This window comes from Chiloscyllium punctatum, chromosome 2 (genome assembly GCF_047496795.1).
Source record: "Chiloscyllium punctatum isolate Juve2018m chromosome 2, sChiPun1.3, whole genome shotgun sequence".
Taxonomy (NCBI): domain Eukaryota; kingdom Metazoa; phylum Chordata; class Chondrichthyes; order Orectolobiformes; family Hemiscylliidae; genus Chiloscyllium; species Chiloscyllium punctatum.
In genome coordinates, this window is record NC_092740.1 from 83,276,381 (window position 1) to 83,296,398 (window position 20,018).

General features: G+C 39.2%; 1 protein-coding gene across 1 annotated transcript in view; it reads left to right on the forward strand.

The window, feature by feature from the left end:
* The window catches only part of tmc1 (transmembrane channel-like 1), a 51,294-nt gene that overhangs the window by 16,040 nt on the left and 15,236 nt on the right, over nt 1-20,018 (forward strand). Inside the window, exons 5-10 of the mRNA XM_072591762.1 lie at nt 1,248-1,346; nt 1,525-1,667; nt 7,211-7,355; nt 10,138-10,332; nt 17,649-17,828; nt 17,931-18,086. Of these exons, the coding sequence (XP_072447863.1) occupies nt 1,248-1,346; nt 1,525-1,667; nt 7,211-7,355; nt 10,138-10,332; nt 17,649-17,828; nt 17,931-18,086 (918 nt within the window). The remainder of the gene's footprint in view (nt 1-1,247; nt 1,347-1,524; nt 1,668-7,210; nt 7,356-10,137; nt 10,333-17,648; nt 17,829-17,930; nt 18,087-20,018) is intronic.

Sequence of the window (20,018 nt, forward strand, 5' to 3'; positions counted from 1 at the left end):
CATTCACTGTATAATTTCTACCTGTACTTGACCTACCAAAATGCATCACTTGACATTTGTCCGGATTAAACTTCATCTGTTATTTTTCTGCCCATCCCTCCAACAGATCCATATCCTGCTGTATCCTCTGACAATCCTCCTTGCTATCAGCAACTCCACCAGCCTTTGTATCATCCACAAACTTACTAATTAGACCAGCTTTGTTTTCCTCCAAATCATTTATGTAGATCATGAATAGCAGAGGTCCAAGCACTGATCCCTGTGGAACACCACTCATCATTCCAAAAAAATCCTTCCACCATCACCTTCTGTCTCCTATGAGGAAGCCAGTTCTGTATCCATCTTGCTAGCTCACCCAGATACCATGTAACTTCACCTTTTGTACCAGTCTGCCATGAGGGACCTTGTCAATGGCTTTGCTGAAATCCATATACACAACATCAACTGCTATTCCCTCAACAATCATCTGTGTCACTACCTCAAAAAAATGACCAAGTTAGTGAGGCATGACCTCCTTCCGAACAAAACCAAGCTGTTTATCCTAATCAGTCCATTTGCTTCTAAATGTGTATAGATCTAGTCCTTGAGAATCTTTTCCAATAATTTCCTTACCACTGATGTGAGGCTCACAGGCCTGTAAATTTCTGGATCATCTCTGCTACCTTTTTTAAACAACGAGACATCATTGGGTATTGCCAAGTCCTCTTGGATCTCACCTATGGCCAAAGAAGATTCAAAGTTGTCTGTCAATGCTTCAGCAATTTGTTCTCTTGCCTCCCTCAATATTCTGGAATAGATTCCATCAGGACCCGAGGACCTGTCTATCTTAATACTTTTTAAGATGCGCAATATCTCTACCTTTTTCATTGCAACTTAGCTTAGAGATCTTCAACCTTCTTCTTTGTTCTGGTTGTCTAGAGTGGACTATGACAGGACTTGGGTTGTCTTGACACTGGAGTCTCACAAAACATCCAGTGAGCTCAGAGTTTTTTTTACTTCACTTGCTTTGTAAGCAATGGTGAACTAGATTACCTGAGGGAACTGTTGGTGTAAAAGGCAAACCTCTTAACTCATTTGCGTTGCTTACTAACTTGATTAAGCATCATTGTATACCAAAGAAGTTTTAATTTTATCCTTAAATTCAGGCATTTCCATGACATTAATTATCAGTTGCTAAGATGGGTAAATAATTGTGTGATTGAAATCTCTCTAAATAATACTTTAATATTTTAATCTGTTAACTTTAGGCTCTGATGGGAAAGCCATATGGCAGCATGCCAAGAAAAACAGTTCCAATGAGTGAGCAAGACTCAGCCATGAATTTTGCGACATTGTGGGATTTTGGGGTAAGTTAAATTTTGTTAGAAAAATGTCCATGAAGAAAACATGTATGCGAGCAGGAAAGATCATTAGTTTTGTGAATTCTAGTTCATAGCAAGATGAAGATCGATGTTAGAATAGCTTATTTGCTGACGTTGTTTTTGTGAAGGTTAACTGAAAAAGAAAACTCTATACGTTTTCCAGGGCTATGCACAATATTCTGTCCTTTTCTATGGTTACTATAATAATCAGCGGACAATTGGATGGCTGAAATTCAGGCTACCTTTGGGCTACTTCCTGGTGGGAGTCGGTACAATCGGATACAGCTTCATGGTAGTAATTAGGACGTAAGTTTAACTTCCAAGTTCAACTTTTCTCAACCTTTTCATTGTCAAAAGGATCCAAGCCAATTAATGTAATAACTTGCGCAGCATGTTGAAACCTTTTAGCCCTAATTTTTTCAAAATTTTATTGTTTATCATAAGTGAGCACAATTATTTACTTGAAATAATTTAGTACCTTAATAAATCATTGACACTATGAAAGATTTTATTGATGAATCTTTGATGAATGATGCAAATGCAGGTGACATTATAGGCGGAATTTATTTGTTCTGATGCGGGTGCTGACAACAGACCGGGAAGTGATGGCATTACCAGCAGCAGCAAGATTAGTCAACTAATAAACCTGGCACAAGCATGGGTTTTGGCGACTAATGCAGAAGGCTTGGGAAGGAAGTTTTTGAACCCACTGTCAGTTGATAGGGTTGGAGGCTTGGGTGACATTTGTATGCAGCACTTGGCATGCCAGCAGTGACAAAAAGGCAGCAGCTTTGATGTTGCAGAATTTAAGAACAATCCTCAACCAAATGTCCAGGCTTCATCTTATTTTCTTCAATTGAACTCCAAACTCATTACACTAAGCTGCAGCTCTATGTTTCCTCTAATTTGCACTGCTCTGCATGGATCTTTGAGTAGCCATGTGGCCACACAATGCAGAACGATCATACTACTTCAATATTTGGCCTGTTCTGTGACGGTCATTGAGAAGATACTATCCAATAACACATAGCTCAGAGCAGACAAAGATCAGCCCACAGTTTAGCAATGCCTCATTGCAGATTCTTCTTCGGGCTATCTGAGAACAGCGGGACACAGTCTTCCTCACTAAACAGCATCAGGAGGCATTCCCACCTGAGAGTTTGAGTGTAGATTGTAACAAAGCTTAACAGCCATGAGATCTATCGGCACAATTTGGTGGCATGTAAGAAGAAAGAACAAAATATATAAAATGCAAAGTTTGGCTAAAACATAATTAAAGTGGGAAATGATTTGCGTATAAGAGAAAGTTAGCTACAAATATAAAAATTGAAAGTAATTGTTAGTATAGATGTTAAAATAAAACGATTAATTATATTAACTTTATTTTGAAAGAGAGTGAGTTTGGAGAATTGATAATGGGGTAATAAAGAGATGGCAGATAAGCAAAATAGATATTTTTCATTGATTTTCATTGTAAAGAATATAAGGAACAACCTAAAAATAGCTCTAAATCAGGACATGGGATGGAGAGAGGAATACAATAAAATCACAATTACCAGGGATGGGGTAGTGAGCAAATTGTTGGAACTGTGGGCTCACGAATCCACAGGCCTTGATGGACTTCACCTGAGGATCTTAAAAGAAGTGGCTATTGAGACAGTTGCTGCATTGGTTTTAATTTTCCAAAGCTGCGTAGATTTGGGCAAGGTTTCATTGTAATAGTAAATAGCAGTGACCCTTCTCCTATCTACAGTGACCTGAGGTCTCCCATTAACCTTGTCCTTTTCCATGATGATTCACAGCCTGCTTACCTTTCTTCAAAGTGAACTGGTGGGTTGTGACAGGCAGCTCCAGAGTATTCTCTTCCCCTCATGAACTAACTCACCTCCCCTCCACAGCCCATGATCCCCACATTTAAATTCAAAAATATAATTTAATTGTGAAAGATTCCATGTTACTGAGGGTAATGCCATGTTAATCCATTAAAATTGTCTTTCTGCTGTCAACATCACTGTCCCAATTCCTCTGTACCGCCCAAATTGAATCATAGAGTCATATAGCACAGGGAGACGCTTCGGTCCATCAAGGATAGTATATCCTGATATCAGAAGTTTAATGTGGCATCCCCCACTTAATTCAACATATTGTGCAAATTGTTTCCAACTCCCCAGACAGCATTAAGTTTTACCTCGAACAAGTTGTAAAATCAGTACATTGGAACAACTCTAATATAATATGTGTATCAGAAATGAACAATGCAGCATATAAATATTACAGTTTTGTGTCAGACATCAGTTGGACCAAAAACATAAATCAACCCAAGACTGATGAGTTTGCGAATGCAACATGTCATGACAAACAATAGAATTCTATGTTTAATATTTAATTTAAAATATTGAAACAACAAACTGACAGGGGAAAAAAAGAGCTGAGCTTTATTTTTCTCTGCTGAGCTCCAACTGTGATGGTAATGATGGTATTGAAATTCAAACAATGTGGGTCAGATTAGGTCAGTTCAAGCTGACAGTTGAAGCTGAGACTGATTTAATCTTACCCATCATTTTCTAACAACTGAGTAGATTATTCTGAGTGAATCAACAGCAGGTATAGAGCTACCTTTATTAGCAACAATTGTATCCTGATTCTATTGACACAAAAGAATTAGATTGACTCAAAACTTTGCCATAATCCAATGTGAAGCTCAATGCAATCAATTCATCAGTGCCAAATTAATCACTTTACGAGGTATAAATAATGTCCCTTAAGCGGTTATCATCATACTGGCATAATGCAGAAACATTTATCTCTCTGCCCCCTTGGGCCACAAGCCTAATTCCTGATGAAGGGCTTATGCTCGAAACGTCGAATCTTCTGCTCCTTGGATGCTGCCTTGCCGGCTGTGCTTTTTCAGCACCACATTCTTGATCTGATCTCCAGCATCTGCTGTCCTCACTTTCTCCTACGTAATTCAGAAACACTGGAGCATAACTTAAAAGCAGGAACTTCCAACCTCCACGTTAATGCTAATTTCATACATTGTAGATACTGCATTCCACTACATTTCTGGAACCAACTTCTCTTTTCTTTAGTTCCCCTGAAGAAACGTTTGGAGCTGCACTGGTGAGAGTCTGTTGAACACAACTCCCCCTTGTGCCTTTTACTGGTTAATTTCAAAGCAGGTTTTTTGTGGGAGTGAGTCAACGGATTTACTTTCTTGATTTTAGTTGTACAGCATATGGAAACATAGCTCCAGAAAAACTGGACAGAAAGTCACTAGTTTTTCAAGAAAAGAGAAGACTAGAGGTCTTTCAAATTGTGAAAGAATTTAATAGGATGGATGTAGAGTAGCTGGGAATGAGGGGTAATATTACCAGGCATACAGAGAGAGGCTTGGAGGTTGTGCACGGTGAAAAAAAAATCAGACAAGAGTCTGTTGTTTTTCTGATTTTCTTCTGGACGCAGCATCTATGTAATGATGGCTTACTGTCTCGCAGTGGTATGAAGTCAATTAAACTTATTAAATTAGCATTTGGAAGCAGGTTTCTTAGGGTGACGCAACTTTTATTGTGTCAGAGCCTTAGGTACTCAGAGAAGCTGGCGAGACAATGGGAAACTAGAGTGGGATAAAAATGAAATATGCTCTGACTGAGTGGTACAGATGGTAAGTTTGAGAGCATACACAGCAGAGACTTGCCTTCGCAATAGCAAATCTTGGGGATTATCCTCAGAGACAGTGCTTGGGATATAGAGATGACTGTCAGAACACAGAGCCTTTCCTCACTTACATTGCGTTCCACACTCCTTTGAGGCTTTCACTTGAGCAACAAACTGATGGTGTAGCTATTGAGAGGGCTGAAAGTTCCTGCACCTGAATCCTCCTGTCAGAGTTAATTGGAAGACAGAATGGGAGGTGATATGCTAATTATTCCAGAAAATTGATCTAGAAGTCATCTTGCAGTGGCAGCCTGATTACACATGTGTAAAATAACAGAATCGAGAAAATTGTTACAGTGCAGAAAATGGCTATTACACCCATTGTATCTAAACCACCTCCCTGAATGAGCAACTCACAGAGTATCCTCCTCTCACCTTCTGCCTTGACCCCATAAATTATTCCTTTTCATGAAACAGTCCAATTCCCTTTTGAGTGTTTCTATTGAATCAAATGTCACTTTTGCTTCTCACAGAATCCCAGAATTGAAAATATTTCTGGCTGCTGAAAGTATTCTAAATATGGTGAACTTAGTTTGACATTTCCACTCATGAATCAGTCCAGAACTGGTGCAACCAATAGTTATTAATAAATAATATAAAGAATTCATAAGAAATTTCCTTCCTTAGGAGATGGGAACAAATTTCCTTCCTCAAGAGATGGCAACAACTTTACAAATCCATCAAAAACTTTCCCTGCAACATAGAGAAATATTCAGAGTAGTAAAACAAGTTAAAGCAGTACCCAGAAAAAAGCTTTAGAACAACAACGAACTGCATGATTCTGAAAGTAACACTAGGAAACAGCCTTCCTGCTGTTCAGTTCCACGCTGTGCCGTACAAGTGAAATACTGGGACATTCAAAAATCCAGAACTGGTCATGCAAAAGTGCAGGACCACGATTCAAATAACTTGTCCTTGACATTAAATGTTGCCTGTGTGGAATCCACCAATGCAACCTGCATTCTCAATATGGTGGTGGCAGGCTTTGGCTGGAAATTCGTGTGCATTTCTCCCACCCCTTGTACTGGGGACTTAGTGGGCCTATTACTATCCAACAATGCTGCATCTCTAAATCTCTAGACCACTGCTTTATGGGTGCACAGTAAAATTTAGGGTCACCTTTGTCATTGGCAGTGTTGTTGATATTCAGGAAAATGCTGAAGTATTGGCTGCAGCAGATGGCATACCTTGGTTACAGTTTAGAGTCATAGATAGTTATAAATAGAGATGTACAGCACAGAAACAGACCTTTTGGTCCAACCCATCCATGCCAACCAGATATCCTAACTTAGTTTAGTCCCATTTGCCAGCATTTGGCCCATATCCTTCCAAACCTTTTTTATTCATGTACCCATCCAAATTCCTTTTAAATGGAATTGTGCCAGCCTCCATCACCTCCTCTGAGAGCTCATTCCATACACGCACCACCTTCTGCATGAAAAAGTTGCTCCTTAGATCTCTTTTAAGTCTTTCACCTCTCACCATAAACCTATGCCTCCTTGTTTTGAACTCCCCTATCCTAGGGAAAAGACCTTGACTGTTTGCCCTACCTATGCCCCTCATGATTTTATAAACGTTATAAGGTCACCCCTCAGCTCCAGGGAAAAGTCCCACCTATTCAGCCTTTCCCTTTAGCTCAAACCCTCTAACCTTGGCAACAACATTGCAAATTTTTTTTTACCCTTTCAAGTTTAACAACATTTTTCCTTTGGCAGGGAGACCAGAATTAAATGCAATTTTCCAAAAGTGGCCTTAACAATGTCCTGCACAGCTGCAACATGACCTGGCAACTTCTAAAATCAGTGCACAGACCAATAAAGGAAGTTATTCTTTGATGAGATATTTGAAATTTCATATATCATTGCATGTCTACATGCAGGAGGGTCTAACGCTTCTGTGTGTTTGCTAATCTCTCTCTGCATTGGTGCACCACGTATACAATGGATTAATGTTAATGGAGGCAGGGTAGCCTTCTTACTTTCATCCTGTAGCTCAAATGAACCCCAAGTATCGAACAGTTCATTGTGGCTTGACACTGTTGCATCACCTAATGTGTATTTCTTTGTTTTCTTGAACACGACAATAACTACAACACCTAATAAGATAACAATGTAACACTTCCATCTGCTCCTCAGAATGGCAAGCAATGCAAATGAAGAAGGTGGCGGAGATGACACAAGTTTTAATTTCAGTTGGAAGATGTTCACAAGCTGGGACTACTTGATTGGCAATGCAGAAACTGCAGACAATAAATTTGCTTCAATCACTACCAGTTTTAAGGTACTGAATTCCTTTCCATTTATCATTTTTATAAAAAAATCAACTGATGCATTTCAGCGCTTAGCATATTACATCAGATTTCAAATTACAGCAGACATTTGAAATGATTCATTTCAATGGTTGTTGAAGTATGTCTATAATTTGGTGCATTAAATGACACATTAATTGCCCATGAGACAGTTAATACAACGGCATAAGTGTGGCAGAAGAAAGGTCCTTTGGAATATAAAGTCCAAGAGCTTATCATGTAGTTTGTTATCATAGATTCTACCCATTCTACTCCATTGTCTGCTTGAATAAAGCAACTATCCACAAGTGAAATCTTGAAAGACACTCCAGAAATGGCTTCCAGTGATTTAAGTAATGGGCAAAACTTCAAACCTAACTGACCCCTTTATTATTTAACTCTATCAAAGTCCATTCTACTTTCAAGTCCTTCTTAATAAAAAAAAGCATAAATATATCCAAACCTCAACTTACTTTTGAGACGCTGGCCTAAATCTTCCAGTTAGCATCAACATTGCTGCATCTGAAGCTGACAGGTAGAAAATGGTGCATTTGTTTGTGTATGTTGAAAAAGGTCACACATCTGATACAGATTCCAGATGAACTCCCTCAGTACAGCTATCCTTTCAGAAACTTGTGAAGGTGATCAATGCAGAAAATACACCACCATTTTACAGCACTAGCTTCCAGTTTCTGGCAGTCTTTTCATGGATGATTATGGACTAGTGAATGGAAGGGTGAATGGATAAGTAGATGAATGAGTGAATGGCTGAGCGAGAAACTAGTGATGGCAGTGAGTGGGAAGGTAATTGAATGAGTGGCTGGTTCGGTGGGTGAGTGGCACAGCACTTTGGTAGGTGATGCGGGTATAGGGTTGAGTGTATTCAGATTGTGGGGTAGTCCCTAACCCTGTTGGTTTCATGATTCCTGATGAGATTTATGTTATTGCAAATGTATTTACATTGAAACTACCGTTTCTGCATCTTGAACATTTACTTTATTTAAAAGTCTTTCAGTGTCAGAAAACTTTATGGGTCGAGATTTTCTAGGCAGGCATGCATGTGCACCAGTATAGAATGCAATCAATGTAGATTTCAGAATTATGCCTCATTTCAATAGATTTCAGACTGCTAAATGGGCGTGAACTTTAGGTAAGCTAAACAGGTGAGGATAACAGGAATCGGGGGCAATTTCAGATATCAATGACGATTAGGATTGCTTTAGAATTGCGAGAGGAACTCTTGCTCCTCAGTGTTCACATGAGTAACCCTGTGTATAGCAGATTGAATGCCTGCTCCATTCAGGGCAAACTCAATTTGCTGTGAAGTTTAAAGAAAGGCATTGGAATCCCCATTACCATGTGCAAAGGATCAAACACTATTTTAGATAGCCAAGGTCAGCATGGCCGTGAATGTTTCCAAAAGATCATTGAGTAATAGGAAAACAGTTGCAATGATGACCTGTTTATCTCCCAATATTTCTAAGTGTGCCCTCCTAACACTTACAGATAGTAGAGATAAAAAGAAATCTGGGACAGATCCTGTGGAACTTCTATTTGCAGCTGATTTCACCTATTGACCAAAACTTTTTCTATATTTAGGTATCATAGAACACAGTTAGAATATATAAGTAAATGTTTTATTGCATATAATCTAATGCTATTATATTTCAATTTTCTGTATGAATGAGTATACAGAATTCAATGTTTTTCAATTCTTGTTTGATACCGGGGCTAATTATGAAGGTAGATTACACAGGTAAGGCTTGTATTCTCATTAGTATTGAATATTAAGGGGGTGATTAAAGTATTTGAGAGGGCAGTTTAAATTATTTCTTCTTATTGAAAAGTCCAGAATAATTTCACATTGCCATAAAATTAGAAATTGGCAGTTGAAGAATGATATCAATAAGCAATTAATCATTAAGGTAGCAATGGAAATCTGAAAATCTCTCCCGCCAAAAGCTGTTGAAGCTAAAGTAATTTAAAATGTCAAAACCCAGAACTTTGTTACACATGGGCCAGAGAACCAAGGTGTTCTCAAGTTTCTGTTATAATATATGTTTAAGATCAGTATATTTTGCTAGTAGCATTTGATGTAAAGGTCTGAATTTCAGTAATTGCAAAAGCAACCTCTAGGTTATGCTTTGTCTATTTGGGGATTGGTTAGCTTGGTTTGTCTGAACACCTAGTTCACAAAGCGGAGTAATGCCAACAGTGTGAGCTCAGTTCCTACACTGGCTGGGGTTACAATGAAGGATTCTCCTTCACAACCTCTCCCCACTCCAAGGCATGGTGACCCTCAGGTAAAACCACCACCAGTCATCTCTTTCCAATGAGAAAGCAGCCCTATAGTCTGGTAAGACCATGGTAATACCATAGTGATTTTACCTTTGCTTCTCTATTTCTACCTCCTTTCACAACTTTTGAACAAAGTTATTTCATAAATGTTTTATCCATTGTTATTACTAATACAAAATAATGAAAAATCCCACTGAATAACCATGATCTTACTGCTGCTAAGTAATTTCTTATGTTATATATGATGTTTGGGGACAACGTGCTGATCCATATGCTGAGTAATATTTTAATAAAGCACAGACCTTAAAAATAGCATGCCTAGATTATTAACATTGTATCACTCTGATGGATCATTGAGCTTATGTGTAACTAAAGTAACACATTTATTTAAGATTCACATGCCATAAGTTGTTTGTCCTGCAGATGAATTCTTCATGAAACATTTACAAATTGCTTTGAAAATTAATTTGCATACAGGAATCTATACTTGAAGAACAAGAGAACCGGAAGGAAGGAAATATCCATTTAACCAGATTCTTACGTGTTCTTGCCAACTTCTTGGTACTCCTCACTCTTGCTGGAAGTGGCTATCTTATTTTCTTCGTTGTCAGAAGATCTCAAAAGTTTGCACAGGAGGGACTGGATGACTATGGATGGTGGGAAAGAAATGAAGTTAGTGCACAAAGTATTTTTCACAACTCTGGGAGCAGGTTGACACGTGGAACAGTTGTATAATTCTACTGTACTTTGAAGCATGGAGTTTAATTATTTGACATTCTGATCTAAATTGAGCCATATGATTTATAGAAACCTAAATTCTGCCCAATTCTATTTTAAATGCCTCTCTCTACATTGCAAGTCAGCAAGTCCATTGAGGGATCAATTTCCATACTGGCTTAGGTCACTCTTAATCTTACCTGAAGTGTATTAAGTGTGTTAATCTTACCCCCAGTTTAAACTCACCATCAGTTGTCTCTCTCTGTAATGGGAGAGCAGCCTATTATCTTCTGGGACTATGGAGATTTACATTTCACTTTAGATGCTTTACTCCTATTTATCCGTAATCCGTCACTGGCTTAAATTCATTAATAACTAAAATATTAAATACTATTCTGCTAACCTATATAAAACAAAATCAGAGGATTTCCTTCTTATTTAGATGACAAATTCAAATGCTAATATTCATTAGCACATTTTCTGAAGTACTTGATCAAATAATCATCAAAGAAAACATGGAATGAGTTGTGGAGGCACATTGCTAAGCTAATTGCTGACCTAATGTTGTAGATATTCAGAGGAATGACAATATAGTACAAGAACAGATCAGATAGTTATCAGTAAAACCATATTTAACAGCATATTTTTCTTTAAAAATGTAGATTATTTGAACCTTGAGACAAGGACTAACAGTTTATTTGGAGGGAGGAGACAGGGTAAAAAACATTGAATCATCCATGTGCTGAAAAGAAATTTGGAGCCGCTGCAATAACTATGCATAGCCTTGAACTACAAAATGCATGCAAAAGTGTATGTTGCCACAGCAACTTGCACTCCCTGAGTGGTCTGTAACACAGCACCACCAGGTGACCCAGAGTAGGGTTGAAATCTTTCTTCTCTGTGGGGTATGATAAGTAATATATTATGTGGATGCGTCCATAGCCTCAGCTTTTACCATAAATAATGAACACACGGATAAAGCATAGATAGATATAACTACAAACAGAGTTTAAACTAAATTGAAGATATAATAGATTGTGTAGATTTGAGCAAGGAGTTAGAAAAAAACATAGACTACCTGAGTATTGAAAATTATGGCAGACTATGTTGCATTGAGAAATATGGCATTTTTCACTCTCGATCCATGATCTAAACAATTTCTTAATAGTGAAATGCTAAGAACAGTGTTGAAGAAAGGGATTCAGAGACGATGTTCACAAATTGCTAAAACCTAGTGCACAGCTGCAAAATGTAATGAGAAGTATCATGAAAAGACAAATAAATGCAGCTTATCCAGACCACAATTCTTTGTAAAATCTTTCTGTCCAAGATGACTTCTAGATCAACCAACTGCTCCAAAAATTTCTGTTCATATCACATTATATATAGAAACCTCCTGAAATGCAGCTGCATGGATCTATGAATCAATAATCTTCTGGGATGATACACTCTGCTTATTGAGCTCTCTTGCAACGGGGATCTCTTACAACAATGTTGGGTGAGCCTAGCTTTTGAGATTGACTGCTACTTGTAATTCTGTTAATTCTCTGCCAGAAGGGAACACACTAGTATGAGGAGTGAAATATTAATAGAATGAAATATTAATATTAATTGAAACTACATTAGAAGAGCTGTTAGTAGATATCAAAAAGTCAGAAACGTATTGAAGATCAGAGCATCTTAGCCTTTGAAGGCATAGGCCAATATATATATCATGGACCAGATTAAGGAGCAGAACACAACTACAAAACCGTCCATTAAGGAACTTTACTACCATCATTGATGCTTCTTTGGGCCAACAGTCACATCCTTTATGATGGCCCTGGGAAGCAATAGTAAATGGGTCGACAGAACTGAAATTTTGTTGCATTAGGACAATACTCTTTAAACTCTCACCCACATCTGCTCCTGTAAGAGGCATCATGTAAGAAATATAAGTTGAATTACAGGGAGCAGTAAGTTTCAGTATTTGCATTCTATTATCTGCCTAACTCCCACTCTTCTTCATACAGGATTACTTATGGGTATCACACCCATGATATTGTCCTAACATAAACATAAAATTTGCATAGCTGCACCTTAACTGGTGTAGAAGCATTATCTGTCTTCCAAATTTTCTCAAGGAATATAGGGTAAAACTATATGTTGGTTAGCTTGGATGGCTGGTTTGCAATACAGAGTGATTTCAACAGCATGAGTTCAATTCCTGTACCAGCTGAGGTTGATATGAAGGACTCTCCTTCTCAACATCTCCCCATGCCCTAGACTTTGTGACCCTCAGGTTAAACCACCACTGATGCTCTCTCTTTAAGGAGAGGATTATGGTGACTTTACCTGTATTAGGGTAAAACTGATAGTTGCAAACTAAGTCCAAAGTTTCAGTCATAAAATCATAGTCATAGAGATGTACAGCACAGAAACAGACCCTTCGGTTCAACTCGTCCATGCCAACCAGATATTACATTTTTTTTTAGATTACATTACATTACAGTGTGGAAACAGGCCCTTCGGCCCAACAAGTCCACACCGACCCGCCGAAGCGTAACCCACCCAGACCCCTGCATTTACCCCTTACCTAACACTACGGGCAATTTTAGCATGGCCAATTCACCTAACCTGCACATCTTTGGACTGTGGGAGGAAACCGGAGCACCCGGAGGAAACCCACGCAGACACGGGGAGAACGTGCAAACTCCAAACAGTCAGTCGCCTGAGGCAGGAATTGAACCCGGGTCTCTGGCGCTGTGAGGCAACAGTGCTAACCACTGTGCCACCGTGTCGCCCACTAACCTAATCTAGTCCCACCTGCCAGCACTTGGCCCATATCCCTCTTCACCCTTCCTATTCATATACCCATCCAGATGCCTTTTAAATGCTGTAAGTGTACCAGCCTCCACTACTTCCTCTGGCAGCTCATTCCATACATGCACCATCCTCTGTGTGAAAATGTTGCCACTTAGGTCCTTTCTGTATCTTTCCCCGCTCACCCTTTAGTTCTGGACTCCCCCGCCCCAGGGAAAAATCCTTGTCTTTTTATCCTTTCCATGCCCCTCATGATTTTATAAATCTTGATAAGGTAACCCCTCAGCCTCCAATGCTCCAAGGAAAACAGCCCCAGCCTATTCAGCCTCTCCCTATAGCTCAAAACCTCCAACCTTGGCAACATCCTTGTAAACATTTTATGAATCCTTTCAAGTTTTACAACATCTTTCCGATAGAAAGAAGACTAGAATTGCATACAATATTCTAAACTTGGTCTAACTGATGTCCTATACAGCTGCCGCAGATATATCTCCCATTTTCTTTTAACCAAAGCTATGATCTTTCACCTGGATCTTTTATGAGATGGAAGATTATACAGATATATAACAGATAGAGAAAGTAAAAAACAGAAATAAATGGGTCAGAGTTTGGAAAGATACTTGCAAAGGGAAATGAATAAAATGCAGAATTATAATTTATGACATTGATTGAACTGGGAGCTGCTGGATTGTTGCACAGGTCACAAGAACATAAGTAACAATATGAAAAAAGTTTAAACTTGTATTTTAGGGAACCTGAAACAAGTTGTGGAGGCACATTGCTAAGCCAATTGTTGATCTAATGCTGCAGATATACAGAGGAATAACAATATAGTACAAGAACAGATCAGATAATTATCAGTAAACCATATTTCACAGCATATTTTTCTTTAAAAATGCAGATTATTTGAACCTGAATAATCTGAACTGGGTAAGATCTTAAGTATTTCCTTTTTTAAATATATTTGACTGAACCAGTTTCAGATTGGTTCCTTTCATATGAGTTGGTGAAGAGCTCACTAATAATCGACAAGTACATGGAATAGTTGCTGGAATTGTTTGGCACTAGAGTTTGGAATCTCTAATTGTGTATCCTTGAATTTTGATGTATACTAGTCAAACTGTCTTAATACAAGTAAAATTTGGATTGTATTGACAGACCATGAAGGTTCAATCAAACACAACTGTTAGCTATAGAATTGATAATGTGCATCTTTATGCCAGGCTAATACTGAATAATTTCAACAGGATAACTGCCTTTTAAGAACATTTATTTTTAATTACCTACTACAAAACTGAACTGATGTTTATTCTTTAAATCTGTTCTTATTGAGATTATCAATATTCAAAGTTATTGGACAAAGTTAAAAGTCACACAACACCAGGTTATGGTCCAATGGGTTTATGTGGAAGTACAAGCTTTTGGAGCGCTGCTCCTTTGTCAGGTAGCTGATAGCACAGGATCCCTATTAGGTGCCACACTAGCTACCTGATGAAGGACCAGTGCTCTGAAAGCTTGTGTTTCAAAATAAATGTGTTGGACCACAACCTGGTGTTGTGTGATTTTTAATTTTGTCCACCCCAGTCCAAACCAGCACCTCCACGTCATATTTATTGGGTTCAGTTTGACCTTGTGTGACTGTGTGAAATGTGAGGTATCAGATCAGTTATATACCTCTTATTTCATCTCCACTGAAGTACAGTGTATGATCAGAAGTTGATCTGTGATTGAACTGTTTGCCCTGTCACACAAAGTTAAAATTGTTCTCTCCTATTTGCAGATATTGTCTTCAGATTTAATTTTCCCTTATACATCCAAGGAATCCATGAATGATCCACTACTGCAGTTCAAGCATGTCACTTATTATCATCAGGAAAGGTTAGGGAAGGCTTTACTCTAGGCTGATCTGAGATAGGTGAGAAAGAAACTCAGTTGAAAATGTGTTGCTGGAAAAGCGCAGCAGGTCAGGCAGCATCCAAGGAGCAGGAGAATCGATGTTTCGGGCATGCATCCTTCTTCAGGAATGAAGAAAGTGTGTCCAGCAGGCTAAGATAAAAAGTAGGGAGGAGGGACTTGGGGGAGGGGCATAGGAAATGCGATAGGTGGAAGGAGGTCAAGGTGAGGGTGATAGACTGGAGTGGGGGTGGGGTCGGAGAGGTCAGGAAGAAGATTGCAGGTTAGGAAGGTGGTGCTGAGTTTGAGGGATTTGACTGAGACAAGGTGGGGGGAGGGGAAATGAGGAAACTGGAGAAATCTGAGTTCCTCCCTTATGGTTGGAGGGTTCCTAGGTGGTTGGAGGTGGCAGAAATGACGATGGATGATGCGATGTATATGGAGGTTGGTGGGGTAGTAGGTCCTCACCTACCACCCCACCAACCTCCATATACATCGTATCATCCGTCGTCATTTCCGCCACCTCCAAACGGACCCCACCACCAGGGATATATTTCCCTCCCCTCCCCTATCAGCATTCCGAAAAGGCCACTCCCTCCGTGACTCCCTCGTCAGGTCCACACCTCCCACCAACCCAACCTCCACTCCCGGCACCTTCCCCTGCAACCGCAAGAAATGCAAAACGTGCGCCCACACCTCCCCCCTTACTTCCCTCCAAGGCCCCAAGGGATCCTTCCATATCCACCACAAATTCACCTGCACCTCCACACACATCATTTACTGCATCTGCTGCACCCGATGTGGCCTCCTCTATATTGGGGAGACAGGCAGTCTACTTGCGGAATGTTTCAGAGATCACTTCTGGGACACCCGGACCAACCAACCCAACCACCCCATGGCTCAACACTTCAACTCCCCCTCCCACTCCACCAAGGACATGCAGGTCTTTGGACTCCTCCATCGCCAGACCATAGCAACACGATGGTTGGAGGAAGAGCGCCTCATCTTCCGCCTAGGAACCCTCCAACCACAAGGGATGAACTCAGATTTCTCCAGTTTCCTCATTTCCCCTCTCCCCACCTTGTCTCAGTCAAATCCCTCAAACTCAGTACCACCTTCCTAACCTGCAATCTTCTTCCTGACCTCTCCGCCCCCACCCCCACTCCGGCCTATCACCCTCACCTTGACCTCCTTCCACCTATCGCATTTCCAATGCCCCTCCCCCAAGTCCCTCCTCCCTATCTTTTATCTTAGCCTGCTGGACATACTTTCCTCGTTCCTGAAGAAGGGCTCATGCCCGAAACATTGATTCTCCTGCTCCTTGGATGCTGCCTGACCTGCTGCGCTTTTCCAGCAACACATTTTCAGCTCTGATCTCCAGCATCTGCAGTCCTCACTTTCTCCGAGAATGGAACTCAGGAAAGACATGCTCCATTGTTATCTACTACTTTGAGGAATTCCCACAACTCACAAATCAGTGTATAATATTTCTGCTCATAAAGTCGTAGAGTCATAGAGATGTACAGCATGGAAACAGGCCCTTCGGTCCAACCTGTCCATGCCAACCAGATATCCCAACCCAATCTAGTCCCACCTGCCAGCAACTGGCCCATATCCCTCCAAACCCTTCCTATTCATATATCCATCCAAATGCCTCCTAAATGTTGCAATTGTACAAGCCTCCACCACATCCTCTGGCAGCTCATTCCATACACGTACCACCCTCTGTGTGAAAAGGTTGCCCCTTAGGTCTCTTTTATACCTTTTCCCCTCAACCTTTGAGTTTTAACTGATGTCATATAATACATTTCCTTTCATGTGTACTGCATGAACTCAGAGTGTTAATAATGAAATATATTTTTCCAATCTAAGGTTGTTATGGGATTGTAGGGAAATTTATATTTTAAATTTTAAATTGGCGATAAGTAAGACAAAGTGATTCCAACTTAATTTCATCTCCTAGTTCAAGCATTTAGCCTATCTACTAGATTTTGTAGCCATGCTACATTATAGTTCCCCCTTCCCATCTGAAGTGGCTAACCATGTTGTAATACAAATACCTGATCGTGCCAGCTAAAGTTGTAACTGGGATTTACAATAAATTGACCAGGATCAACAGTGCAGTTATATGATGGGTGACCGTACAATTCCAGCAGAGTTTTCCAACATTGTGTACAACAGACAACTTACACTCTCATATCCTTATCACTAATGGAGGACCTGTATACTTTTTGGGAATTTTCACACTCTGTCACCCTGGGGGAAGCATTGTTCTGGTTATTATATTTATTGAATTCATAGATGCAATAAAAATAAGGTATTAAGATTTATGTGCACATAATAAAAGTTTTCAAATGAGAAAACAACTGGCAAATACTTGTGCATTGATATGGTGGCTCATTAAAGTTAGTTGCACTTAAAAATCACTTTGAACAAGATTTATTTTGTGTTTCTTGATGTTTGTGCCTTACATGTGCTTTCACAAAGATTGAAATGTCATGCTGCTTCTTTTATACGTTTTTCATGTTGTTAAGATTTGTGTGATGAGATTAATTGTATCTGCTTTCTTAATTTAGGTAAATATGGTCATGTCATTGCTGGGCATGTTTTGTCCTATGTTATTCGACATCATTAGTCCTTTAGAGAACTACCATCCACGAATTGCACTCCAGTGGCAATTGGGCCGCATTTTTGCTTTGTTTCTTGGTAACCTCTACACATTTATTATCGCATTATTGGATGAAATTAACCTTAAGGCAAGAGTAATGCAATAGTTTATCATTATATAACTTTACATACCAATTAATGTTTTAGGCTGAAAAAAGTTGTATCTCTTTACATTATTTATTTTATTTCAGCTCGAAGAGGAAAAGATTGTTAAATACAATATTACTATCTGGGAGAAGAATCTTTATAATGGAACTTGGTTGGAGAACTCAACTTCACGCCCTCCATTAGATATTGATCCTGCAATTGTACCCAGAGGGCCTTGCTGGGAGACCATGGTGGGGCAGGTATCATTTTGTCAAAAAAGTTATTACATAAGTCATTCCAATGCTAAAGTCTGTTTAATTTGAACCTAGGTTCCCAAGATCTTCATCACTAAGTCAGTTAATTGAAATAGGTTTTAATTTTCATGAGATTGACAGGTCAGTGTGCCAACCTCTGATTAGTATTTGAGAAGTCCTGGGCATATATTTATGGGATTGGTAATCATAGTGTTATGTCCAGACCCTAGGTCAGATTCACCAGGCTGACATAGTTCCAGATAGAATCCCCAAACCTTTAATCTCTTTGGTGAGTAGAGATGAACTCCGTCCCCTTCTTTTATCATCCACCCCATTAGTTGGTTGCAACAAGTTTAATTTAGAAAGGGTGCTTTTCTTGTGGTTACCTCTCTTCCAGATGAAATGAACATGTGCAATTAAAAAGGAGTCAACTTAACAAGCCTTTCTTGAATAAATAAAAAGAGCATATTAATTACAGGTTGTTCTGCTATAATGTGTGTATTGTGAATGCAATTGACAAAATTGGGGATGTTGTTTCTAAAGCATGAACTTTTAAAACATGAGTTGGCTATAACGCAATTACCACCGCCAGCACTTTAAGCCATGTTTCTAAAGCATGATTTTTCTATAATGCGGGGTTGCACAAGAACGCAACCATCGCATTACAGAAGAACTGACTGTACTAGATTTTAGAAGCAATATTAACACAGTGCACATACAGGGAGATTAGAAATAAGAGGTCAGTCCAACAAAATAAAAGGTTAAAGAAACAGGTATTCTGACCAGTTTATGAATAGTTCATGATGAGTATATAGTTGAACATTGCAAACACTGCAGTAAGTGATAAATTTAGTGCTGAGAGTGGTAATTGAACAGTTAGTTTCACAATCATGATTTGTAGATTGGTTGAGTATCTGTGGTCCAGATTCCTTTCGGCCATGATTGAGGTTCAGTGTCCAGGATGAGAGAGAGTTCCTTCATTGTCCAATTTCTCTTTTGTTTGGCTGCCAACGAACTGACCTCAACTATTTACAATCTATTTAAATGATCTGCAAACAGGAACAGAGTGTAATATAGTAAAATTCATGGATGATACTGATATAGTTGGGAAAACAGGCTGTGAAAAAGAGGTCAAGAATTAACAGAAGGATATTGATAGATTAGCAGAATAGGCCAGAACCTGATAGATGGAGTTTAATGTGGATAAATGCAAGGTTATCCATTTTTGGTCAAATTAAATGGCAAATTATTATTTAAATGGAAAGCAGATTCAACAGTGCAGAGAGATCTGAGTATCCTTGTGCTTAAATTGCAAAACGTGTGGATATAGGTGCAGCAGATACAGAACAACTCGATTATCTGAACGAGATGGGCGGGGAGTATTCTGTTCAGATAACTGATTGTTTGGATAACTGATTGTTCGCATTATATTTAAGGATTTTTATGGGACCTTGAGATCTTGTTCAGATAATTGATGTTTGGATAACTAAGGTTGTTCTATAATAAGAAAGGCAAATGGAATCTTGGTATTTATTGCAAAATGACTGGATTATAAGAGCTAAGAAGTGTTATTACAGTTACATAAGGTGTCGGTGAGACCACCCCTGGAGTATCGTGTCTAGATTTGACCTCTTTGCAGAATGGTGGGATGGCATTGGAGGCAGTTCAGAGGGGGTCCCCCAAGTTGTTTCCAGGGATGAAAAGACTGTTGTATGAGGAGTGGTTGAATAGCTTGGGCTTGTACTCACTGGAGTTCAGGAGAATGAGGAGAATCTGATTGAGGTGTATAAATTGCAAAAGGGGATTGATAATGTGGATACTGAACAGATGAATCCCCTTTGGGATAGTCTAGATCAAGAGGTCATAGATATAGAGTGAGAAGAGGTAGGTTTAAAACTGACATGAGGAGAAACCACTTCTCCCAGACAATTATGAATC